The sequence below is a fragment of the Grammomys surdaster genome, unplaced genomic scaffold (assembly GCF_004785775.1).
Source record: "Grammomys surdaster isolate TR1022 unplaced genomic scaffold, NIH_TR_1.0 810, whole genome shotgun sequence".
Lineage (NCBI taxonomy): Eukaryota > Metazoa > Chordata > Mammalia > Rodentia > Muridae > Grammomys > Grammomys surdaster.
The window spans coordinates 65,719-90,848 of NW_021605229.1; the positions used below are offsets into that span (position 1 = coordinate 65,719).

Sequence of the window (25,130 nt, forward strand, 5' to 3'; positions counted from 1 at the left end):
GCAGATCATCTCCGAATCCAGTGACGCCACTCACAGGCGACAGGGACCTCCCCCGACGCACATGTTGCCATGGTAATCACCATACGTTCCCAGAACCCACTTGGCTCACCTCCCACCTTAACCTGCAACCAGTTAAGTCACAATCGAAATAAAAGGCAGACCCCCCTGACCTCTGCCCTTTCTTTCTCCCTTTCCTCTGCCGCCACCTTTGCACTCTTCCCCACAATAAACCTCCCATGTAGAACTGTATTGGCCTGGTGTGGTCTGTCCAGATGCCGAGCTGCGATTCTAACACAACGAACACAAACACTGTAATTCCAATATATAAATTCTGGTTCTTTCAATAATGTTCCCCACAAGTTCCTTTAACCTCAGATATGCCTTCCCTTCCTTAAAGTTCCTTCGCATTTTTACAGGACACTGCTTAGTGTCATTCTTTACCATGTAACAGTACTCAAAGTGAGTCCCTGTTCATCTGAAACTGCATATCCTTTGACTAGCAACCCCCCGACGCCTTATTCCATTTCACCCAAGCCCAGAGATTTAGACACCGCTTTTCTCCCTGCTAAAGCAGAGTAGGCATGAGGATGAGGGGACACCCCATCTCACTCTCCCTTCCAGCCTGCTGGAACAGGTCAGTGTACCTTGTGACACCACAACAAACCATACCCTCATTCCAGCAATCTTGAGTGGGTTCTTACACTTACGATGTGTATGACCAGGAGACATTTTAGGCAATGTGCATGTCGGTGGGTATATTCAGCGAGTCCAGGGACTAGGATGGAGCAGTGAAAGGCGACATGGTCCCAGTGGTCATTTGGGATACTGAATGCATAAGGGGCAGACTTGAAGACAGAGGTGACCCAATTCTCACAAGGGACACTTGTGAAAATGCCACCCTAGTCTTCAGATGCTTACATCATCAAAGAGCACTTTCCCACAGACAGAAAGACAACCAAGGGACAAAGGAAGGAATGACTCAGCAGTTTAATGAAGGAGTGACAGATGGACCTGGGGAAGTGGAATGCTGGCATTACAAATATAAACTTTGTCAGCACTTTGAAAACAATAGCAAATACACTTAAATAGATACAAAGTTTATTAAAAATAGGCTGCAACTGAAATACAGTAGAATTGGGAATCAACAGCAGTTTGGGTGTTTCCCACAGTCATACACACTATTCAGTGTCTCTTACAACATGTATTCACATCTGAGCTCACTGTCCAGGGATGGCCAAGTCTACTTCACTATGGGTCTCACAAACACACATGCAGAGTTTTCAGATGCTTGCTGGTTCTTCTGTGCATCTGTCTTTCCATGTACTAGTGACAGCAGGGACCTGCTCTTCTTTGGGAGGTATGATTATGGCACCCAAAGGCTGCCAGTGTGCTCCAGACACAAGGAGATTGCACTTCCTAGGCAAGGCAAGTGTGCAAATCCTTCATCGACTCTCAGGGTCATCCTATTCTCTTACAATGGAAACAGCAAAGACACACTTTCAAATAAGAAACTAGATAAACATAAAAAAATATTTACACTTGTATTTCAACAATTTATCATACAGCTCTTATGAAAAGTGGTTTTTCGGGTTGCAAATACCTCTGTTCTATTTGAAAGTGTGCATATTTTCCTGATGCACAGATTTGTAAGAGAATAGTATGATACAGAAAGATCATCTGGATCCACATAATAGGGTTCTCAAATAGAAAGTGTGCTTCAAATCATAAAGTCAGCTTTCACACAAAATAAGCAAACTGAGGTCTGTCTCCTACAACTCAGCTGAGGAATGACAGTGCAAAATTCAGGAATTAAAATTAAATAACTCTATTATGCTGAGAAAGAGATGCAGACTCAACTGCTACAAGTGTTCTTATAGCATGTATGTCACAGGAGGCACAGCAACACACTTTCCTGACAGTGCATCTAAATCTCTTTACTAAGTTTACAATTCCTGAGACAGCTAAGTTTGCCTGCCACCCATGAGCTCCCACTCTTCTCAGATGTCTTTGCTCCTACCTACATGAATGCTATGTAATTAGAGAGATCAAGATCCTTTGAAACCTCTGAAATATTAGGTAACTTTCTAACATAACTGTTATCTTTAATTTCCAACAGTGATTAGTTTAATGATGATTTGGTATTTATTAAAATAAAATCCTTAGGATTAAATTCTCAAAATTTCTTGTGATTTTTCAAAATTGTATTATCAATTAGATATTCAATCTCAAACATTTAAATTGATCAGGAGGCTCACATTGGTCAAGAATGATGTGTTGTGCACCTTACATAAGAAACTCCATCTAGCCGCCTCATGCAAATTATAGAAGGTAAAGGCAGCATTTGCCCTGGGCTGAGAGGCCTGTCTCCTGCAGACAGGGTCCACAATGACACAGAAGTGCTCTGAACTGCTCAGCTGTCACTGTCTGGTAGCCAAATGGAGTTTAGAGCAAGAACAGAAAGATAATTTCTTGGCCTACTGCCCTTGGAATGACAATGGGAGAAGATAGATAGGGTGGAGGAAACACCCCGTATCTTTACAGCCCCTCATTCTGCCCTGTGAGTCCAACCTCCCCACAAAAGCTAACAATAAAAGGTAACTTCCCGTGAGTCAGATCACTAAGAACTAGGCAGGATTTTTCTTGGTAAAGTAAAACAAAGTTTCTTGGAATTGGAACATCTCCAAATTGCAACCATTTCAGAAACAGAAATTAAACATCACTTAGAAGTGGAATTGTTCCTTCCTCTTCAGGCTCTATCACACAAATCCCCTGCCAAGGGCAGACCTGCTTGAGTACAGGTGTCCTCTCTCTTCTCACTTGGTGTTCAGTTCATTCTCAAGCTCTGTTAATTTACGAGAAGCTTTCACTTTGTCAGACACATCTTGCCCTTGTGAAAAGAGGCGCTGACGCTCCTTAAATGTCAGGTTTTCAGGGGCTCCAGAACTGCCAGGTAAGTCTGCATCTTGGCTGGACAAGAGGAAAACACAAAAGATTATCCATCTAAATGCAAGTAACTAGCCTAAGTAAACTTTCATAAGGAGTGTAACGTTTCAGTGAGACTTGTTCATTGTTGAACATTACTGCAGTAATTTTATGTATTGTTGTTGAGACAAACTACACCTACACTATGGTCTGAACAGAACTTTAAAAGGCCAGTCTGTGCTCATACAACTAAATGTAAGTTCAAAGTAAAGGGTGGGGACATTGGCGCAGGGCTATAACCAACCTGGAGCAAAAACTTCTTATTAAAACTTAAAAAAAAAAATCAAAAGAGTAATAAACCAACAAACAATTCCATGTAGAAAAGGGGCAAAATATTCTCTTGACAGTGACTTCCAAAAATGAGTAAGGGGACTAGAGATGGCTCAGTGGTTAACCAGAGATCTCATAAACACTAGGAAGACGTGGCAGCCTGCATAGCCATCGAGAGACCCTCTTTCAATGAGTTGAGTAATTTGAGGATAATTTCTGTCAATCTCAGGCCTCCACATGCATGAACATACACAGAAGTGTTTGTGTATCTGGTAACACCCGCCCACACTAACAACGGGAAAAGAAAATGACAAAGCCAGTGAGTTCAATTTCAGTAAGCAAGCAATGCTTGGCAGCTAAGCAAGTTTAATTATGGGAGTAGTTTAAAAATACAGCACTTCCACAAATCTTTCCCAATCTAAGAGAGTCAATATTAAGAGTCAGACCAGCATTGACTAATGGAATTCAATGTTACAAGATCAGAGGACATCTAAGATGATCAAATGTCTAGCTAAACCACAGAGGGGACCAGTCTGTGCTAACAAGAAGTCTGAACTGGCAGGCCTGGCTGTCATGCCTCTAGTAGTTTAGTCTTCAGCAGGTCCAGTACGAACACCTCAAACAGAGCCAAATTAGCAACATCAACTTGAAAACAGCCTACATGTACAGGTATGATTCACACCTGACATCAAAGTACTAGGGACACCCAAGAATGCTGCTCACCAACAGCGTAAGGCCAGCCCAGCTACATAGTAAGTTCTAGACCTACAGACAATGGGAGGAAGAGAAAGAGGCAGGGACAGACAGACAGAGATGCAGACAGACAGTATATTCTCACGTGATTTTGTATAATAACAAACACCCAAATCCTGATAAAGTCTGACACAATTCAGCAATGATATGAAAATGAGAACAAACCACCACAGGTTAGACCCAGCTCAGCCCAGCCCTAGTACCTTCTAGTGTGTTTCTCTCTTGTGTCCCGAGGAGCATCAAAGGCTCCAGCAGCTGTGTTAGCAGATCCAGAATAAGAGTTTGGTCCTTTTCCATAGGGGAAAAAAAAAGTCCAAGTTAAACTATTTAATTATCTCTTAACTTTAGTCATGTTAGAGTGTCTGCAGAAAAACAAGATTCCCTTAATTATTGAAGAAAAAAACCCAAGAAATCAAAGGCTCTTTATATGCTCAAAGTTTCATTAATATAAAATTCACTACTCTTTGTGGCCTAAGTAATCCAGTCACTATGTTCAATAACTTAGAATAGAAAGGCTATAATGTATCTAACTTTAAAAACCAATAAAATCAAAATAAAAACATTAGGACCTTCCAACTAAAAAACAAGGCACGATAACCATAAATACAAAAGACAAACCCACAGAAGACTTACTTAAATGGGAGAGTTAAGCAAAAATGTTTAGACATACTCGTCACAATGTAACCCCAAAGTTTAAGAGGCAAACCTACATCTATAATTAGAGCTCTTTTGTAGAGGATAACCTCTAGATTTCTTTTTCAAGATAGATGTAAATTATTAAAAGTAAAATAAAGCCTTTTAAACAAATGGGCTATCAAAACTAAGCTCAAATAAAATTCCTAACATTCTGTATTAGAGCTGCTGATAAAAAAATTCCTTAAAAAAACAACAAGTGGAGGCTGAGTTAAGTTGGCCCTGGGCAAGCACATCTGTCTTAATCAAGAAACCGCAGCAGAGCTTGACGCTCACATTTGCCAAAACTTCAGGAGGCATTAAGAGATGATGCAAATAAAGCTTTACCATATATCCAAGTCTACAGTAAAGCTCTAATACAGAATACCTCTGTCCTATTACTGTATCTGTTGTAACATCACAAAATATAGTAAGGGGCTCAGCAGTTAAGAGTAGTTATTGCACTTGCAGAAGCCCAGGGCTAGGTAACCAGCTTACATCTATCCCAAGTTCCTCGTGACTCAGATATACATGCATATAAAAACTCATGAAATCATATTTATATCTGAAAAACAAGATTATAATGTATAGAATACGAAAGACTCAGAATATTTGGCAAACAAGGACAAGATTGGATTCAATAGGCCACAAAATTATCACCATGTTTTCAGATTACAAAACTCCTTTTTAGACAAGAGAAAGGAGAACAAATTTTCTTCCATAAAAAGAGCCTATGGTTTGGATTTGTTGGATGTATTTGGACAGAGCCTAGTAGCCTACAAATTGCAATCTCAGAGGATGTCAGCTCCAGCAAAGACTCTCATCTATCTCCTGAAAATGTACAGTGGGCTCTAACATGGTATTTGCATAGTTGGTCTCAATTCCCAACCTTACATTCATTTGACTGAAATTAAGAACAGTGGTTTGTACTTTTGTGCTTTGCTCAGAGTGACACTGATTTCTTCCATGGGCAAATCTTTCAGGGTATTTTGTTTGTTATAACATTAGAACTTGGAGCTGACTATGTATCTCATTCATATATATATATTTCCATTTAAGACAAACTTAGAAAAAGTTTTAGTGAAACAAACACATCATTTAAAGACATCCTATCACCAAAATTCAGTCTCCATCATTCCAACTGCATAAGCGCTGTCTCATGTGAATCTCTGGAAGAGTCCAAGTCCCAACTGCAGGAGTATGCTTCATTAGAGAAAAGCCAGACACAGCACAGGAAAGAGATGAACAAGACACAGAGCTGCTGCATGTGAGCAGGTGGCTCCACAGTGGAGCTTTAGGTGTGACGTGCAGTTAAGATTGGTGGTATGACTGGGGGCTGACCTCCACAGGTGTGGTCCCTAACTGTAATGAGACTATAGAGTTTGTCCTGACAGTTATAAAATATATATAATACAACTATGAAATCTGATATACAGTCAACAGAAATTTGCTTCAAAATCTATTGCTATTCCATAAATGCCTTGAAAGAGCACCAAATTCTCAACATTGATAACAGAAAGTTTATAAAAAGACTAGATTTGGGCTTTTGGAATGATTGAATAATATTGCATACCTATTCTCCAAAATAGATTAAAAGATTCTGATACAGGTGGGGGAAAATGTCATTATTCTAGCAGAAGTCCTCTGTTGTGTGGAGGAAACAAACCTTGCTGAGTCAGCCTCTCAGAACTGCCAAGTTCACGCTCATGTAAAAATCTCACAGAAGTCTACTCACTAAAATTAGACTACTGGATGCTCAATGTCAGAATTCTATTTCATTTAAGGCCAAGATAGTTTGAACTCTCAATCTAAATTTAACTGAGCTACATCTTCTGCTTACTACATTTCTGTGGGCATCTCCTGGGCTCTGTCATTAACAGGGGAAGCCCTGCTCTCAGCAGTCAGTCAGGAGGGTTTAATTACGAGAAACTGCAAGCCTATGCAGGTCTGGATACTAGTGTACGAGGTGCAAGAGAGCAGGACAGTGAAACTGAATGGGGGAAGTGAGAGGGAAAGAGGAAGAGCATGAAGATGAGGATCCGTGAAGAGGGCTTGCCTGCGTTAGGTAGTGAAGACTTACTGTTTGTTAGCTACTTCACTACATGATCGAATATCCCACCAAGCTTATACAAGGATTTTGAGTCACTGCATAGGCCTCAGGAACAGAACCACATGTACTATTCACATTAAATGATGTAAATTTAAAATGCAGCTGGAATCATGTTTGAGAAGGCACTTGTTTGACCAAAAGTAAGAATTACTTTTATAGGTACAGAAAAAAAGCCAAGACCAACAGTACTTCAAATAATTTGGTGATAGTGGAGGACTGACTGTTGTCAGTGGATTAACAAGATGGAATACCTTCAAATAGAAAAGAAATTGGAGACGAAAGGCTAAATTTAGAGAGGATTAGCACACACATCACCATCAGAGGCAGAGGGAGATCACATGCTGAGAGTGATCAGATAAAACCCAGAGCCATGGCAGGCATGGTCTCCATGTACCATGCCAAGTGGCAGGGGTACAGAGATTCCAGGCTCAATCATCAAGGACAGAGAGGTCTGATTCAGCATTCCCCTTTTACCTTGACCTTTCCAGTGGCCAGGACGATACAGGCTTGGTTTGCCTGGCAGGGGTTGGGGTTGGCCTGCTTTGTAAGCAGTACTGTTGGCTTTGGCCAAGGGTGGCTGGAATGAGTTGAAGAGAGAGATGCCATCTGAGGCTGGGCGTGGCTGGCACGGGGGCTGCTGCGGCTTAAGGTTAGCAAGAGGAAGGTGACCATGAGACTTCCTAGTGCTGGGGTACTTATCCTGACCTGCTGGGCCGTAGTCCTCCTCCTCATCATCATCATACGCAACAAACTTGGCAGTGAACAGCGAGTCTGAGGAGAGGACCTGTGTTTTGAGGTAGGAGGCGTTTCGCTGAGGTGGGGGAGGAGGGGCACTGGGTGCTGAGGACAGGGATGGGGGCTCGTAGTCCCGTGGAAGTGGAGGTCGGCTCAGCCCAGGTTCTTCGGGCTCCAGCAACCTGCGTGCTGCCTCTTCGTGCTGTCTGCGCCTCTCAGCTTCTAGGCGGCTGTAATACCCTTCTTCCTGTCGCCTCTGCAGGCAGGAATAGACAAGAGTGCAAAAGGTCAAGGTTCAGAAGGATCAATGGACCCTTTGTGCCTTCACAGGGAATGACAGGTACCCTGATCATCACTATCCATCACCAAACCAACATGTCCACAGGACGTGTTTCAGTGTCACAACTGAGAGCCTCTTGTCTCAAGACTTATAAGAACACCCACACTGGCCCACACTGACAAGAGCTGATCAGAAGCATGGGATAAGTCAAATCTTCCATTTGTACAATTAGATTTAGGATCATCTACATTTTTTATTCCTCCTTTTTCCCTGGAAATTTTTGTCTACTTCTCTGTTTGGACAGGATATTAACTTACCTGTTTCTGCTGTGTTTCAAGAGGAAACCATTAACAATAAGAAATATCACTCATTTTCCCACAGCCACAATCTAACAAGTATGCTTTCCACAGTTAATGTATGTTTCAAATCTTAATAAACTCTCTCAGGAACAGAAAATGGGAGCCAAGCATTAAGAGTATTAGAAGATATATTCTGACATACAACTGTACATTTTCATCAGGCAAACTACAGTTGACAGTATTGAAATTCTTTAACATTTAAAAAGGCAACAACACAGTTTTGTTAAGGATTGACAAGAGTTTTAGAGCACAAGAAGGAAGTAAATACGAAAAGTGACGAAAGAGGAAAGAAAACAATCTGCCTTTACTTAAGCAAATGTTCAAGTGCAGCCAGGTTTGAATTCATGGAACCATAGAGACCTGACACCAGGAACTGTGCTGATGTCGTGGTTCTTGGTCTCTACTATGATACATTCTTTCCCTGGTCCCTCTACACCTACACACAAGCACACACAGTGAACATACAATGCTCCCAGCTTCATATTCTGAGAAAGAAAGAGGAAGACTAAAGGCCAGATCTGATCATTACCCTGGCCCCAATTTCCAATTTACTTCTTGTTTCATATTGTAAAATCCTAAAGGAAAGAATTTTTATCCTCTTGACTATACAAAATCAGTACTATCTTAGGTTGGGTAATTAAACTACGATGACTTCGGTGGCTTTTAATTGGCACTATCAAGAATGTTAAAATTACATGAAGAACAGATGCTTGGATAACACTGTAGGGAGACACCAAACAAACCTTGTTCAGTTACACCAAGAGCAGATACAGTTAAATGACCATGGTGACTTTATCCAGAAAATGAATGCACATGTTCCATAACAGATCAAAGCCATTAATTGTGGACATTCTGTAGTAAAAATAGTATCTCAGTTTCTTTTTTACATTGACTACCCAATTATAGAAACAGTTACTAAAACACAAGGATATTTGACATAATTATGAGTTATGAGAACACATATTGGAAAAATTAAATAACAGAGAGTTTCTCAACATAGAAAGCACAGCCTGCTTCTCTCTGGACATACAACTCTGATGCAATGACCAGGCTGTTTCATCCTGGTAGCTGGCCAGCCCTGACCTGGGAAAGCACCTCTCTCTGCAGCCTGAGGACTCTCGGACTACAAAGCAAGACCACCATAACTTAAAAACTGCATGGCTCCCGTGCTGGGTACTTCCTGATTCCTGCAGAGATCACCACTTTCCACTTACATTACACACAGTAAAGGCTCGTGGTGAGCTGATCCTAGAGACTCCAAGTCTCCAGAACTGCTGCTGTAACAGAGTCACTGCTTCCTATGTATGTGTGGCTGCACACCATCCACTCTACCTTCATTTAAATGACCCACATCATGTCTATCAATCATACTCTTAGATTGTCTTGTGACCAAATCATTGCTCTCATTAAAAAGAACTTCCTTGAAATTACTTTTAACTTTTTGTTGGGGAGGGGCTGTTCCTATTTACACAGTTCACTGGGACTATCAAAGAAAAAACTATTCATAAAAACTAAACTTTTCCCCTTCAGTAGTGACACTCAGAACTTCTGACTTCATGGAAGGGAAGCAACTGAGAAAAATAGCATCGCTCAAACCACACAGCAACATACAATCCCTGGGGTAGGGCAGAGCTGACCTGGACTCAGGGTAGCAGCCTCGTCACCCAGTAGAACCTCAGCCTCAGACACAGATGCAGAGAGATCCTAGAACTATACCTTAAGTTCCTGCTTTGTGGAATGTCAAAATCAACTATCTTTTTAAAATTCAACTATGGAAAGTATCTGAGTTAAAATCCACATATAGAAATAACCAGAATGTTTGCTGGGTTGCATTATTAATTTTGTGTGATTTTTACAAGCCATCATCACTCTTTATCACCAATCAGAATTAAGAGATTTTAGTAGATCATCCATTTGGAATGGCTAATGAGAACTGATTGCCTTCCATGTTACTATTGCCTCTCACAGAACTCACACAATTCTCACAATAACTTTAGTACCTTCATCAAAGCCACCTGAACCCTGTCTGGGAAGACCAGAGCAGTATCATATCCCATACCCCTTCCTCAGGGACATGGTGCTCAAGAATTTGAGGGAGACCAGCTCAGAAGGCAAGGGAGCCTGAAGACAGTCCAGAAGAGAGGTAGGCAGGCCAGATGGGGCTAGAGGTTTGGTCCAATAGCAAAAGTTGAAAGAAGCGGCCCTGTTCTGTCTTGTGTATCCTAGATACACATAATTTCTAGCCCCCTTTGCCCTAGCCAAGCATTTGTGTTCAGGCTAATTTGGTAAAACCTAGCGGCCTTTAGAGGACCATAACCTTTTCTTCAGCATCTCTCTTTACTCGCTCCTCCTCCTGATGGCGTCCATCTTCTTCTTGTCTTACTCGATCTTCTGCTTCTCGTTTGCGAATCTCTTCCAACTGTTGCTGGCGCCTGCGCTCCTCATCCTGCATCTAACAGCAAACAGAGTTTAATTTTCACCCAGTCAGCCCCACCAGCACAGACCCAAAAAGCACATCCTGAGACAAGCAGACACAGACACACACACACACACACACACACAGACACAGAAAGTCAAGTAGAAAACACCAGGCTAAATCACTGTGGGAGGGTGGTAAAGCTCATTATTAATTCACTCTTACCATTTCAAAGTAAGTTACCTAAATGCTCTGAGTCCAAGTCCCAGTGTTATTCTTCTATTAATCATGACTCAAATAAGTTATTCTATACATTCATGCATTAATCAAGCATGATTCTTGCTCTAAAATAAATTTGTGAGCAACCTCCTACAAATCACCAACTACATTAAATCACCAACAACTACTATTAAAAACTACATAATATGATTAACCATCCCAAGTGTTAAAAAATTCCTCTTTCTCCCGGGATGTGAGTGAGACTTGCACCTAAGCACAAGGAAGCCTATCTTGAATCCAGCCTCAGCTGGGAGCTGTTAGGGACAGCCTACCTTACTTGGGAGCAGTTTAGAAGTCTAGGGCTCCTCCCCTTCTAGCAATTCTGTTCCCTCCATATGTCAGCCTGGACTCTGGGAGTCTCTTCTTAGCCTCACATGATCTCAGACTTGCAGGTAAGAGTTGGGACTCATTCTGGCTCATTTCTGACTATCACACATATGAGGACCACCGATAACTCCCCTACACAGGATGGTCTGCTTTAGGTGATAGCTAGTTTAAAAGCTCATGTGCTGGTCCCAAATCCATCTGCTGATGCTTCTCTATTTCTGGTCATTAAGTTCTACCTTTCTGAAACAACATATGATCCAACACCTTCCCTTCCCTGTGTCCAACACTACCAGCCACCTTCAGATACAGGTGACATGCTTCTCCTTGTTTGTTGTGGCTCCTTCAGCCTCCTGACCATATTCCTCAGCATCACAAGTTTTAGGTTAGGATAAAGACTCCCCTCTATCCATCCTGATCTACAGCTGCGTCTCTAGTTTTGTCACAAACAGTGGGGACACTGAAATGCTGCACAGATCTGTGCTGTGGGGAAGAACCTATAGCAGCGCTGGGATATGTGACCACGAGGACTGATTCAAACTCTCCATAATTTGAATCCCAAAATTATACTGCTGACCTCTAGCTACTGGAGGAACTCTTTATATTGAACAGATTCCTGTGAGATCCAGTTCAAGGTCCATGAACATCAGTTTGCCTACACAGTGTTTATAGTAAAACTATTTACACTTCTGAATTTAGATTGTATGTGTATGTTTAAAAAAATATGCACAAAAAAAATCTAAAAATTTTATTCCTTATTTTCAATGGAACAAAACACTAGCTTTAGGGCTGGAGTGACTTTCAGCAGTCAAGAGCTCTGGCTGCTCTTCTAAAGGGTCCAAGTTTGATTCCCACAAAACTTGAAATTGTGTTTAACTTCAGTCTCCAGCATCCGAGGGCACCAGGCATGGACATATATGCAAGCAAAATATTTAAATATATAAAATAAAAAATTTAAATCTCTACTATATCCAGTAGAAAAGAATAAATTAGCCTGTGTTGTTGGGGTTATTGAGGTTTAAATAATAAAATATCCCAGGAAAGGTGTCTTCTCAAAAAAGATAAAGGAAGTTAACTTTTTTTTTTTTTAAACATAAGGTAGGCACAAGTCCAAACAGAGGTTGGGATTTAGGGTGGATTTTATAGCAGGCATAGACACTGCTACTAAAGAACCAAGATACAAAGGGACAGAGAAGAAAAGGTATTCCCTGAGGACGTCAATGAGGGGGCTGCAGGCCACTGTGCACACCCCAGAGCCAACATCAAAACAAAGAAAGCATGATAGTTAGGAAGAAACGGAAGAAGCAGAACCCCACAAGAGCAACAAAATCAAATAGCCCAGGAACCATCAAATGCTCAGAGAAGGCAACTTACAGGCAAAACCAAAGCTACAGTTGCCTTTCTCAGAACTCAGCTCTTCCTGTTACTCAGCAGGAGAAGCAGACAGTGCTGTCTCGGCACTGTGCAGACAGTGGTTTAGCTAACTAGTTCAATCACAGTGCTCATAACTGTAAGTACAATTGCAGGCTCACAAATGTGACAAAAGATGTTTTCTCTTAAAAAAAAAAAAAAAAAAAGGTTCTACATTCTCCCAGCTGGTGAGATGGTTGTCTAGGGGTCTTCTGTGTGTATTTAGTTCACAGGCTACTATTTTTCTAAAAAGACAAATTAACTAGAGCTATATAACTGTAACATTTTCCTATTGTTTAGTAAATTGTATGTTTCTTACTTTGAGGTTTTTCGTTTTGTTCCTTTAAAATATTTTACCTCTCTTCTCCTTTCCGTGAGCATTAGTTGGAGAGGTAGGCGGTTTCTTAACTTCTTCAAAACACAACTCAAGACAGGACACTGAGCTGTAAGGCTTACAAGCCTCCAGTAACAGAGAGAGGGCATCTTCCACATCAGTCTCACTGCTCTGACAAGCTGCCTAACGCAGTGAAGCAGGGTGTCTGCATCCCTGATCGAGGCCAGCAAAAAAGCCTTGCAGGCTCTGTACCAGTCTGTATTTCTAAAAGGTGCTTTCAGGTCAAACAAATACTTCACCTTGAGACTTGTGTGTTCACAACTTCACAAAAACATACTAAGGATGGTATTATTATTAAATTATCAGCCAAATAAAACAGGATCATGACAGCCTTTACTTTTTGACATCTGAAGTTTGCTAAAGTCTAAAGAATTTTTAAAAATCCTTTTCCAGTATAGTTTTTTTTCCTAAAACTCAACCCCAATTTTAAGACAAAAGTATTAAAAAACTTGAAAGCTAATGCTTTCAAGTTATTACGGAAGATGTTCTGAACTGCCTGTAGTCAGTCCTCTGGTATTCTAGGACCTGGGTTTAGAGATTCGATCTGCAAAGGACCAGCTATTCTTGCCTAAGAGAAAAGCTCTACGTGTAGCATCAGGGTTTGTTAGAAAACAATGACCCATCTAACAGTGGTAAAGAACATTAACAAAAAAATACCTACAAAAACACACATACATTCCTCTTAGTAGTTTTCTTGAAGAAATATGAATTCTAAGTTCTAATTCTAAAAGACAGAGGCCCCATGCAGGGCAGAAAGACTAAGAGGTCCAGGACACATCTGAATCCTTTCTTTGAGGGCTAATACTCTAAAATTAGGCTTGAGGTACTTAAGACAGATCTTGATTCAACCCTTCTACACTTTGGAGACTCAAAATCTTACGCCCGAGTACTTCCTGTACAAAGGTCAAGACAGCAGCATAGCCCATGAGGGAAGGCCTAACAGTGTTTTGACTAATTAGAAGAGTCACTGAAATCTCTGGAAAGAGATTTCTCTGGTGAGAGGACACAGCTAAGACAAGCTTTTGAGGGAAAAGCCAGCCCAGGGAGTATCTAGCTGATAGCCCGGAAAGTCACTTAATAAAAAGGAAGTGCTTTTGATGAAGCAGAAATATAGATAATGTGACAGAAATACTGGCCAGAGAGCAAAGCCACGCTGGCTCTATATGGGAGACGATAAATGCTCACACACTGGGTCTGGAGTTTTCCTTGGTAATGGAAGATTTCTTATGAAGAAATGTTATATAATCAAGAGGCTTAAACACAGCTATTACTAGATGAACAAGGACCAGCTTCTACAGCTCAACTGGTAAACCCAGCAGTGAACAGTGGGTAGTGAAGCAGCCAGAGCAGGAATGTGGGCATGGCAGTAGCTTCTGAAGGGTGAAGTGTGCCGATAAGGCTGTAAAGCTCAAATGAATACGAGAATAACTTGGAAACAAGGGGGCATAGGGCAGGTGTAGAGACAGAGTGAGCTGCAGAGAAATGGGCACAGAAGGAGGAATTTTGTTTTTGCAAGGGCAGAATTCTGAAAGCTGGATCTTGCCACCCGGAGGAGATAGGATACAGGCATGTTGGTAACCAATCTTACTATGAAAGAGGGCAAGACTAGAGCCATGAATAAAATGTCACTGGCATCATTACTATCTTAAAGTTATGGACCGAGAAAAGGCACTAAAAGGCGGCAGGAGGCTGGCCTGAGGTGGCATCCGGCCACCAGGAGCCCTGAGGGAAGATTGGGAACCAGTTTAGGCAGTCCTTCCACCTCATGGAACCTGGCTGCTCCTAACATGATAAAAGTCTGCCTCACTGATCCAGGAGTCACCCCAATCCATCCTGTGATAATGCCACCCCAATCCATCCTGTTATAATGCCAAGAACATGTCTGGAGACTACAGGGCAAACTGCTACCCAGAGACAACGCTTGCCACTACCCACTACTTCTTAGGAAGAAGTTCCCAAGAAAACCTGCAAATTCTGACATGTTAAAACTTCTATGAATAATGCATTTTTGCTAATATTAATACTTAATACTAATAATATTAATACTTGGTGATACTATTATTTAGTATTAATAATTGATACTAGGAAACTGGGATTAAGTGCATAGAAACAGTGGTTAATAAATTGTTAACACTGTATTAATTGTTAATTGGTAATCAAAATATTTATCCCTTTAAAATAAGAAAACCTGAAAACTGTTGATTAGAAATGAAAATTTAGTGCAAACATTGTTTATCACAAATAACTTCACAGCAGAAAGCTACTCTTGGACCAAAAGCTGGCTAGCATCTATGGCAGTGCCTCTGGTCAGTGCTTGCTCTGTACGGGATACTGATAAACACTTGCTAAATGATGAACAACTCTTAAGTTGGGTACCGCGGTCCACACCTGTAAGCCCTGGAGGATCTATGTTTGGGGCTATCCTGGCCTATGCAGTGATATTCTTTCTCAAAACAACAGTAACAAAAAATTTAAACTGACCTAATGTACAATTTCATATCTAAAGTTTCTGTGGTGGTGCATGCTTATTATCTGTGTTTCACAGAAAGAATGAAGACATGGAGTCAGAAAATAGTCCTATGATCACCAAGAAGGGGACGTGTTTATAAACAGGTTTCTCTCTGAGTTATCTGTCCTCAAGTTATGTAAACAGAAGAAGGGACTAGCATTTGATGAAATGGTAACTTGAGTTAAACTTTAAAGATCTGGCTATTTTATCTTTTAGGAGTTAGCCTAGTATAAACGTGTGTGTGTGTGTGTGTGTGTGTGTGTGTGTGTACAACTATCAGGTAACAAACACATTACTGAAGCTTAAACAACATTAAATGATCAATTGGAGTTTTTGATAATCCACATGACATTAAGAAAGATAGGATGTAGGTTCACAGGAAACCTCTTACCTTACCATAGACAATGACAACTTAGTTACATTTTAAGTCTGGGAGTAGTGGCAATGCCCTTGCAATTGAGTTCACAGTGAACATACTTAAAATCTATTTTTTAAAATAAGAAACAATTACCCAGTGCAAAACCTATTTCATTTGTTCAATACTTGAGACTAGCTATGAGATAGAATCAGATTATGACGAACCCTGTAGGAAAGTCCAACCCATAAACAAACAGTGACACTTAAGGGTAACGAGGAAGTAGAGTAACTAGTCTAGTAACATTCAGAGGCATGCTTCTAATCACAGAGCTCGCCTCCTGACCCAGGAGGTGCTAGGGAGAACTGACTACTGAAAACACAAAACAGCCATCACCAAAGGAGGAAAGAAAATCAAGACAGAAAAAAAAGTACCAAAGGGAAAGAAACAAGAACATACCAAATCTAGAACAGAGATTGCTGGCATAGCAGTCTGCTGCAGGTAATAGAGAAAAGGGAAAAAGAAAGATGAAGTGTAAACAAAAAGGTTAGGTTTAGACCTGTATTCCACCACCAGCATCTTTGTTGTTGTCATGCGTCATCTGGTTTTAGACAACACGATGAAATGTAGAACCACAGACTAACTTCTAGCGTTCAGAAATAGAAAAATGCCCAAATGGCATTAATATTTTGAGTTATCAATAAAAGACATTAAAAAAACAAAATTTTCCTTAGTGTTTATTTCGAGACTAAGATATTAAGTTAAATATATAATTGTTAAAATGAAATTACTTTTCACTAAATATTAAAATTTTCCCAAGTATCATAATCCATACTGAGAGTTTAATATTCAAAGTAGCAGCAATTTTGAAAAACTGTAACAAATCTTCAATAAATATTTCATCCTCACAGAAAAGACTGAGATGTTCCGACACAGTGGCTAACTTTTTACTCCTGCTGGGATCTGCTGTCAAAGGAAATCACTGTAAGGCTAATGCTGTGTGCCCAGCGGCTGTGAACACCAGCTGGGCATCCAGAGTACGGACTGCAGTGTAGGGGAGGGGAATCACCCTCTTTGTGGGTCTTGGTGTGAGGGCAATACAAAGCCACAAATCACTGTATCTGTCCCCAACCAGTCTGCTGGGGAGTCCAGACAAGAGTTACGCCAGCATGTCTGAGAGTCCTGAGCATGTGCACAGTGGAAATTACTCAATGCACCCTTACTGTAGAAGTTCCAGTCATTTGCTCTTTCAGATAAAATAATTGAAGTGGCAGATACAGTTGTTTTTAAGGATGTTTACTAAGGATATTAGAAAAATATTAGTAAAATGATGTAATTGTTAAAATTCACATTCTGGTCTCATTTAAGAAAGCCAGTAACTAAAATGGATTTACTGTGAATCAGAGCACTGTATGTGCTGAGGCATGTCTATACGAGGAAGTCTACATGCAACAGTCTTCAGGAGAAGCTCACTGAGAAGGGACTAATCACACTACTCGACTGTTACAGGATCAACAAAGGTTCAATTGCATCATGTCCTACAAGTACGATCTCCGACCTAGCAGCTACTGTTTTAACATCCACTTTCACGTATACCATAAAAAATTAAATTAAAGAGGAAAAAATAAATCAGAAAAAAATTATATTGATAAAAAGTATCAATAAAACTAACATGACAGACAACAGCACTCTCAGCAAGTTAACATCAAGTGCCAGGTTAGTAACAATAAATTCTTCTAGCAATCATGCCTGATAAGTTGCAAGAATCCAGTTTTCACTCCAAAAACGGTATTTTAAGAAGTTATTTGCATTAGGCTAATTGAAATTTCTATTTGAAACAAAGATAAAAAAATTATTTTTGTAATATGGAGAGATTAAATTCTATCAAAAGTTGTCAGCATCTCCATATTACAACTACAGTTATTGACTTAATAAATGTTTGAAGTATTAACAGTATGGTAATGACTCTGCACTTTAAGACTGATGCCCGGAAGTCCTCCACTCATCATGAGTGTCAGGATCAGAAGCTTTCTGTGTGATGTCCTTGGTGAGTTAGCCAAGCTCAGTGCTTGCACAGAACTCTTACCATTGTGCTCACAGCTGAGCCATGTGATCAGTATACTTTACACAGCTCACCAAATCTCATGGATTTGTCATCTGGCCCTGTGCTCTGACCATGACTGTGAGTGGTCATTACTAAGTACTTGTTTTCTCAACTTAAGCGTAGCAAGGATAACTATGTGTCTGGTAATTAAAACAATGGAGCCCTAGGGACCTGGTTCATCCCTGCAAGGTGTCAGCCAAGAGTGAACAGGAGAAACCAGGGGCCTCTTAACTCTTCCTTGTGATTGTGAAAATAGCTGTCTGCACAGAAACACCCAGAAGATAGCATAGGGAACACAGATACGCACAACCGAAGCCTTTCCCCTTTACCCTGGCTCTCCGCTCAGCCTCCAGACGCTGCATGATCAGCATGGTATCCACGTCATCATCTTCCTCTTCATCATCATCCTCATCTTTCTGCTTGGACTCCTGTAGTCTCTTCTGGAACTGCCACTCCAGCATAAGTTTCCGCAGGCGGTCACTCTCCTCTGCAGTACGGTCCACCTTGTTCTGCAGCTCATGGATCTCCTTGCTTAGCATATCCACAATGTGCATTTGCTGCTGCTTCTCCAGCTTTTCCCTGGCATCTCGTTTCCAGGGGTCTGGAGACAGACTATCCCCAGAGGACAGCTCCTCTTTACTGATGGTTATGTACTGCAGGTCCCTGCGCTCAATCGTGCGGGGCTGCTGCTGGGGCTGCAGCTCCCGAATGACTGTTTCTTGGGGCCTCTGCAGTGTGGAAGGCTTTTCTGGCTTGGCCTGTGTGGCCAAAGGAGAGAAGGAAGCAGGGTTCAGGGACTGAGTACGCATCTGCCCCAACTTCCGCTCCTGCTCCCTGCGCTTCCTCTCTCGCTCCTCCTCCAGGCGGGCCTTCTCTTTTTCATACCACCTCTGATGTTCCTCTCTCTTTTTCCGCTCTGCAGCAGCCACCTGAGCAGACTGGGATCCCGCCTGGTTGGCAGGAGGAGGTGGGAGAGGCAAATCCATTGGAATACTATCAAAATCACTGGTGTAATGGGCCGGTGGTGGAGGAGGAGGTGGAGGGAGGTCTGTTCGAATGGGCTGAGAGACAGCTACAGGGGTGGGCAGCACCGCTGCTGGGGTTTTCCAACGGCCGGGACCACTCTTGGTCAGAGTGGAAGCAGGGGTAACTGACTTGGAGGAATGGTTCAGGTGCTCCTGGCTAGATGTGCTGGATTCCACTGAAGAGCTCTGATTGATCCACATATCACTGTCACACTTGCGATCCATGCCAGGCTCTACTCGATGCCGCTCAAGTTGGTAAACCTTCTCTTCCCGAAGCTCTTCCTGGGAACGGGTAACACGCTGAGAAAGAAAAGAGGAAACTATCATACTTCAGAGACTCACCAGAGATATTACCAAAATTTCATACACGTTTCATCCTCACAGAAGAGACAACAAAAACTGTGGGAATGGGTGTATAATCAGAAGCTGACACTGGTTTATGACTCACTGGCCAAGTAGCCAGCTGTACATCTGTCTACAAAGGAATAAGGAATAAAAAGATTTTTCTATACACTGATGCATGCCATTTCTGGCACTGTCACTCCTGCCTAGCAGGTGAGGATACCGGCTCAGGCTCCAGGGGGACGAGGCACACCTGACTTCCATTCGTGAGTAATCCAGTAAGAGCAACAAAAACTTATGTTATAAAAGTCTAACTATTACAAAGTACGTATTGCATGGATCTATGGCTTGCTACTGAATGAGTTATGAAGCTCGGGACTAGTTTTGCTTTCTCTGATTAAGCCAAGCATGCACGGGAAAGTTCCATTCATCAAAGATGTTCTAGCCTCACTGACACCCATGAAAAAAGGCAACAGCATACTTTAGTGGGCATAAAGCCTTTTGAGTTTATGAGGAAAGAGATTCAAATAAGTATTCCCTTCCCCTAGAAGGCTACAATGGAGCCTGAGAAGTGGCATGTACAGAAGTGCTGTGTCCTGATAAAGATGACCACTATGCATGTACAGAAGTGCTGTGTCCTGATAAAGATGACCACTATGGGATGTGAATCAATTACTCTTACCCCACCTGGATAGTGAACATTAGTTGAAGATGGAAACCTAAAAAATAAACTATTTCTTTTCCTTTAATAAAAAATGAATTACCATTTCAAAAAGCAATAGCTATAACAGGAAGTTTAACATTTACTCCCAATATATAGGTATAGCTTAACTTTGAGCAGGTTCCTCATCAAGGTGGCACACAATCTACAAACCACACAAAACCATCATGAAGTTATGTGGAACAGAGAACTGGCCCTGCTATAAACCCAGCTCTGCACCTTCTGTCTAGTACATTACTGGTTATTACTAGAAAAGACATGGTATGGGCAGAGGAGGAAGCCATCTAAGACTTAGAAAACCTAGCTGCTAACAGTCATGAGGTCCACTTAGGAGAAGGGAGATGAGACAGGAAACACAGCAGAGGATCATTTTTTGCCTGAACAAAGTTTCTCCTTACCTTTGCAGTCTCCTGTGAGCACAGCCCTTCCTACTCTCTGTCTATTTCTCTCATCCTGTAAGACTCAGCTCAATACCTGTGTCTTCTGTGACGGCGTTTAGGAGGAATAACTGTTTTCAGGATCCTACACCATTTACTTTCCACGACACATATCTGTTTTATGTGTCACAGACAGGTTTTCTCTTAGAAGCACACTGCTGGTTTCTTCTCCCAGTCATATCTGATAGTGTTTCCCAGACTAAAGCCCTAGACAGACATCTCTATCTTTAGTGATTTGGACAGAAGTCCACACTCCTTAGCCAGCACTCACAACACTTCTAATGAGCTGCTGGCCTTCAGGCTCCAGCCTTGCCTTCCAATGTCCAGACCTTCTCCTTCAGCCAGAAAGCCAAAGCCAGAGAAGACTCCAAGCAAGCACCAGGGATGGAATCCAGAGAGGCTAGATTCTTTCCCAGCTGACACTCCTAGTGATACCCACCTTTTCAGCACCCTAAGTCCACTGCATGTTTTCTGTAGGCCTCATTTCTCAGTTCTACCTCAAGATACATGGACAGAGACAGAATCAAGTGCCAGCGATGCCAGCCACTAGATTTCGGCTTTCACTCCTAGAATTACTAAAAGCCTTGCCTTCAATGCTCTAACTTAATTGTAACCTAATTGCCAACATTTCATTAACCTAACATTACACAGAACTTGTTTAAGGTGTTCTGTATTTGAGCCTACATTTTTTTTTGCCTTAGACTTAAAAACACACATACAGAAATAAGAAGACAACCTAGCAATTTGAAGTTACCAATTGTGTCTCAAAACTCAAGCACTCTTGGGCTGGCAAGAGGGTGGATGCTGTCAAAATCTGATGATCTAGTCTGATTCCAGGAACCCATATCACTAAAGGTGACAACTGATTTTTGCAGGCTGTCCTCTGACCTCTGTTCCTGTGCCCCATATACTCACACAAAATAAATACAAATAAATATTTTTAAAGAAAAACACAGTCTTTATCTTGCCAAACTAGTCTATCACACTCCTCTAAGAGAAGAGAAACACTGTAAGCCCCTTATCCTAACCTGGATTGCAATACTGGAATGATTATTTTCTGTGTGCACATGTGGCTTTTCCTCATAATTTGGCCACTGGTTCTGAGGAGGAGCCATCCGATCCTGCGACTTTGAAGCTGGAAAGGTAAAATACTCTCTGGTGTATGTCTGAGTAGGGATAGGATAGGCTTCAGGTCTAGGTGGAGGAGTCTGCTCCTGTAAAATGTAAGAAAATAAAAAGAGATGGTTAAAACTGCATAAAAGGCTAACTTTATACTCAGGGATCTGTTTTACAATCTTTTTAAGAAGCATATATGGTGTGTGTGGGGGGGGTGGGGAGTTGACACACCAAGGGGAGCTTCTCCGTCTCAAAAAGTGGGGATGGGGGAGGACTTGCATGAGGGGGTACTGGAAGGAGAGGAAGAGCTAATATTGGATTTTAAAGGTAAAATATAAATAAATGTTGTTGAAAAAATATATACATTAAATGCTATGCTAAACATTGAAAATTTGACCCTATGCTTTGAATTAGAAACATTTTAATTTTTCCAGATTTACTCATTTAAACTAATTCTTATTTTCTCTAGATTTATTAACTTAATTTATTTGATTAGTATAATAAAAATAAAAAATAAATGAACAAAATTCAGGAATGATAGTTAATGTACTTCATTGAGAATTGTATCAGACAACTCAGATATTTCACAAGTAAGAAAGTGTTCCAGCTTATCTCAGACCTCAGTGCAGAGGTTTCCAGTGGAGACAGATGTTATCTTAGCTGCTGTTCCAGATGTATAAGGACTCTTCCCTCCAGGGCTAGGAGGCTGATCTGTTGGAAACAGGCAAAAAGTCCCCCCCAAGTTTCACATTAAATAACAAGGAAAATATACCTAACAACATTCCATCAAAGGCAGTGCCGTGTTATATGCATTATCACACTGCTGGCAGAATATCTAGCACAGAGCTAGAGACAAAGATGTACCAGAACCTGGCTTCCTGCACCCCTACAAGTCTCCTGCCACCACAGCCCAGGAAAAGGACTTTCTCCAGGACCAGGACCTCGCTGACATCTGTGGTGGAGACACGAGAGTAAATATGTGAAGCCTTTTGGAGGTTGGGGGTCTCTATTCAATTCGCTCCATCCTCACTTCTTTGTTAGCAACTCTTTTAAGTGTAAAAATGGCCTCCAATAAGTTGGCAACCTGATACCCTTTTACAGAGACATTAACAATGCATTTTGACCTATAATGTCCATTGAGCCAAGGGTTTCCCAAATAAAATCCAAATGCGGAAGTATTATGATACCTCTATGAAAACTCTAGCTAGGCAAGAGACACAAACGACAATGATCAAAGTACACCTTGCCCCGGCTTCTGGCAGTGCCAAGGTGACTGAGAGGCTGACTGCTCTTACTTGCCACATTGGGGCTGGACCGGTGGTCTGGTCTGCTCTTCACCAGCCTGTCGTCACCCGGCAGCTTCTTCGGCTCACTGTACTCTGTCCAAGGCATCTGAGGACTCTCTGGGGAGCCGTTTTGAGCTGAATTATTATAGAGCTCAAAGCCTTCACTCTTTGGTCTGGGTTTACCTGAGCCACGACGATCTGAAACTGAAACCAAAGCAGATTCATTCCTTCTCTCTCCGTCACTGGGTCTCAGAGTTGAAAAGCTTCAAAGAATGCATCTGAAATTCTTCTATTTCATATTTTCTTAGTATATAACAAAGTGATTTTCATATGCATTCCTTCAATACTTTAAAAAACAAAAGCAAGCAAGCAGAGCAAACCAAAACCCAGGGTCTCACTAGATAGACAGGGCTGGTCGGGAATTCACTACATAGGCCAGGCTACCCCAAACTCACAGAAATCTGCATCCTTCGTGCTGCCATTAAAAGTACATGCCAGCACAAATAGCTTTATGTAAACATTTTCAAAAGCTTTTAAATATACTGTCTAGAAAAATTTTCATTTAATTGGTATGTATCTATGGGGAAAATTGATATTATTTTCTCATCAACTGAACTGTAATTTGTAAATAACAAGGTACTTTATTTGAAGTAATTTTTATAAAGCTCTCAAAGGTAACTACACTTCTCTCACTTGATAACACACATATTAATAAACATCAAAGTGAAGGCATCACAGGCTGCTGTCACCTAGTGTGATTATCCACTCCTGTCCACAGTTCATTCTTTCTGTCTGCTCACCTGGGTCTCATTCATTACCCACTTCCCTCTTTGGGCTTCTAAATGTTGGTCTGCTTTGACATGCAAACACATGGTCTTGCCACTATACTTTGGTGTTTCAGTGCTTTAGTAAACAGGGGATTCTAGGCTGTCAGACACTTACTGTTGTTGATACTGTAGCTACAAAGCTCAGGTGATACGGTGTGCAGGATACAAAGCTGACTCAGGAGAAGAGGGCTCACAAGACTACACTGAACAGACTGTGAATACATCTAGCCAACCATATCATTAGGGATGATCCGAATCATGACCCAGCAGTATTTCTCTGCATTCTGTGGTCATTCTCGACTAACTTCTTCCTTGAAGGGCTCGGCAACAGCTGTAGTAGTAGTTACTACATAGGGCTTTTGGTGACTCTTTTTAAAAATAATTTATTTTATGTGTATGAATGTTTTGCCTGCACATATACACGTGCATGCTTGACTGGTGTCCAAAGAAGTTAGAAGAGGGCACTGAATCCCCTGAAACTGGAATTGCACACAGTTGTTAGCTAACATGGGTGCTAAGTAGCACTGAACCATCTTTCCACCCCCAGCTTTTGATAACTTTTAAGAAAAGTCACATCCCAGTATGGAATCAGTATAGGAGGGCCACCCTGGATTGAGTCACTAGTTCTTACTTCTCTGCATCATGGGGGATGGCTGGTTAAGGAGGGTGGCCAGGCCGTGGTAAATGGCACCTTGCTTTGCAACTTCCAGTGTCACCACAGAACTGGTTCTTGTCATGAGTTCTGCTGCCCTAGGAAGAAAATATATAGTGTAAGAAAACTGAGTGCTCACTGCCACACAACAGTCTGCGTTCAGCACTCTTTGTGCTTATGTTCCTCAGCCTGACTGCTCTTTAGGGAAATAAGCCTAGCTTTCAGAAAGATTATGTCCTGTCCACATCACTTTTGAAAGTTAATTCTAAAAACATGTAAATATATCCTATGCTATAACATTAATATTAAGATATATTTAAAGATTTTTCAAGTTCAGAGTATAGGTGCACATATTTATATAATTACTTAAAGAAATACTCTATACTAAAATACACACTTATGACTGTACAGAAAATGAGATTCATGCGCCCTAAAAATCAGGATTATTGATGAGGGTGAGTAAGCACAAAGAGCTTTTGCAGCATTACTTTTTAAATCCAAATTTCAAAATTAAATGCAAAATATCAATTCAATACACTAAGACTAACCAATAAGTTTAAACTTTATACAAACCAATTAGTCATACCTTTCCTGAGAAAGTCCAACCAGACTTCGTCCATCCACACTGAGGAGTTGGTCACCAGCAGCTAGTCGTCCATCCTGAGCCACCAGAAGGATGCAAGTGTAGAGAAAGGAAAAAAGAGGCAGTGTCAATGCACAGCAGAGTTCCCCACACCACACAGTCAGTGCACACCAGCATTCCTCACACCAC

At 41.3% G+C, this 25,130-nt stretch overlaps 1 protein-coding gene across 1 annotated transcript in view; it reads right to left on the reverse strand.

Annotated features, from left to right (window-relative positions):
- Positions 1-1,908: 1,908 nt before the first annotated feature.
- Afdn (afadin, adherens junction formation factor) overlaps positions 1,909-25,130 on the reverse strand; it is a 129,464-nt gene continuing 106,242 nt past the window's right edge. Inside the window, exons 23-32 of the mRNA XM_028782632.1 lie at positions 24,945-25,018; positions 24,338-24,456; positions 22,889-23,083; positions 22,213-22,304; positions 21,506-21,691; positions 18,282-19,277; positions 10,479-10,613; positions 7,493-7,778; positions 4,209-4,293; positions 1,909-2,967 (exon numbers count right to left, since the gene is read on the reverse strand). Coding sequence (XP_028638465.1) covers positions 2,814-2,967; positions 4,209-4,293; positions 7,493-7,778; positions 10,479-10,613; positions 18,282-19,277; positions 21,506-21,691; positions 22,213-22,304; positions 22,889-23,083; positions 24,338-24,456; positions 24,945-25,018 — 2,322 coding nt within the window. The 3' untranslated portion in view covers positions 1,909-2,813. The remainder of the gene's footprint in view (positions 2,968-4,208; positions 4,294-7,492; positions 7,779-10,478; positions 10,614-18,281; positions 19,278-21,505; positions 21,692-22,212; positions 22,305-22,888; positions 23,084-24,337; positions 24,457-24,944; positions 25,019-25,130) is intronic.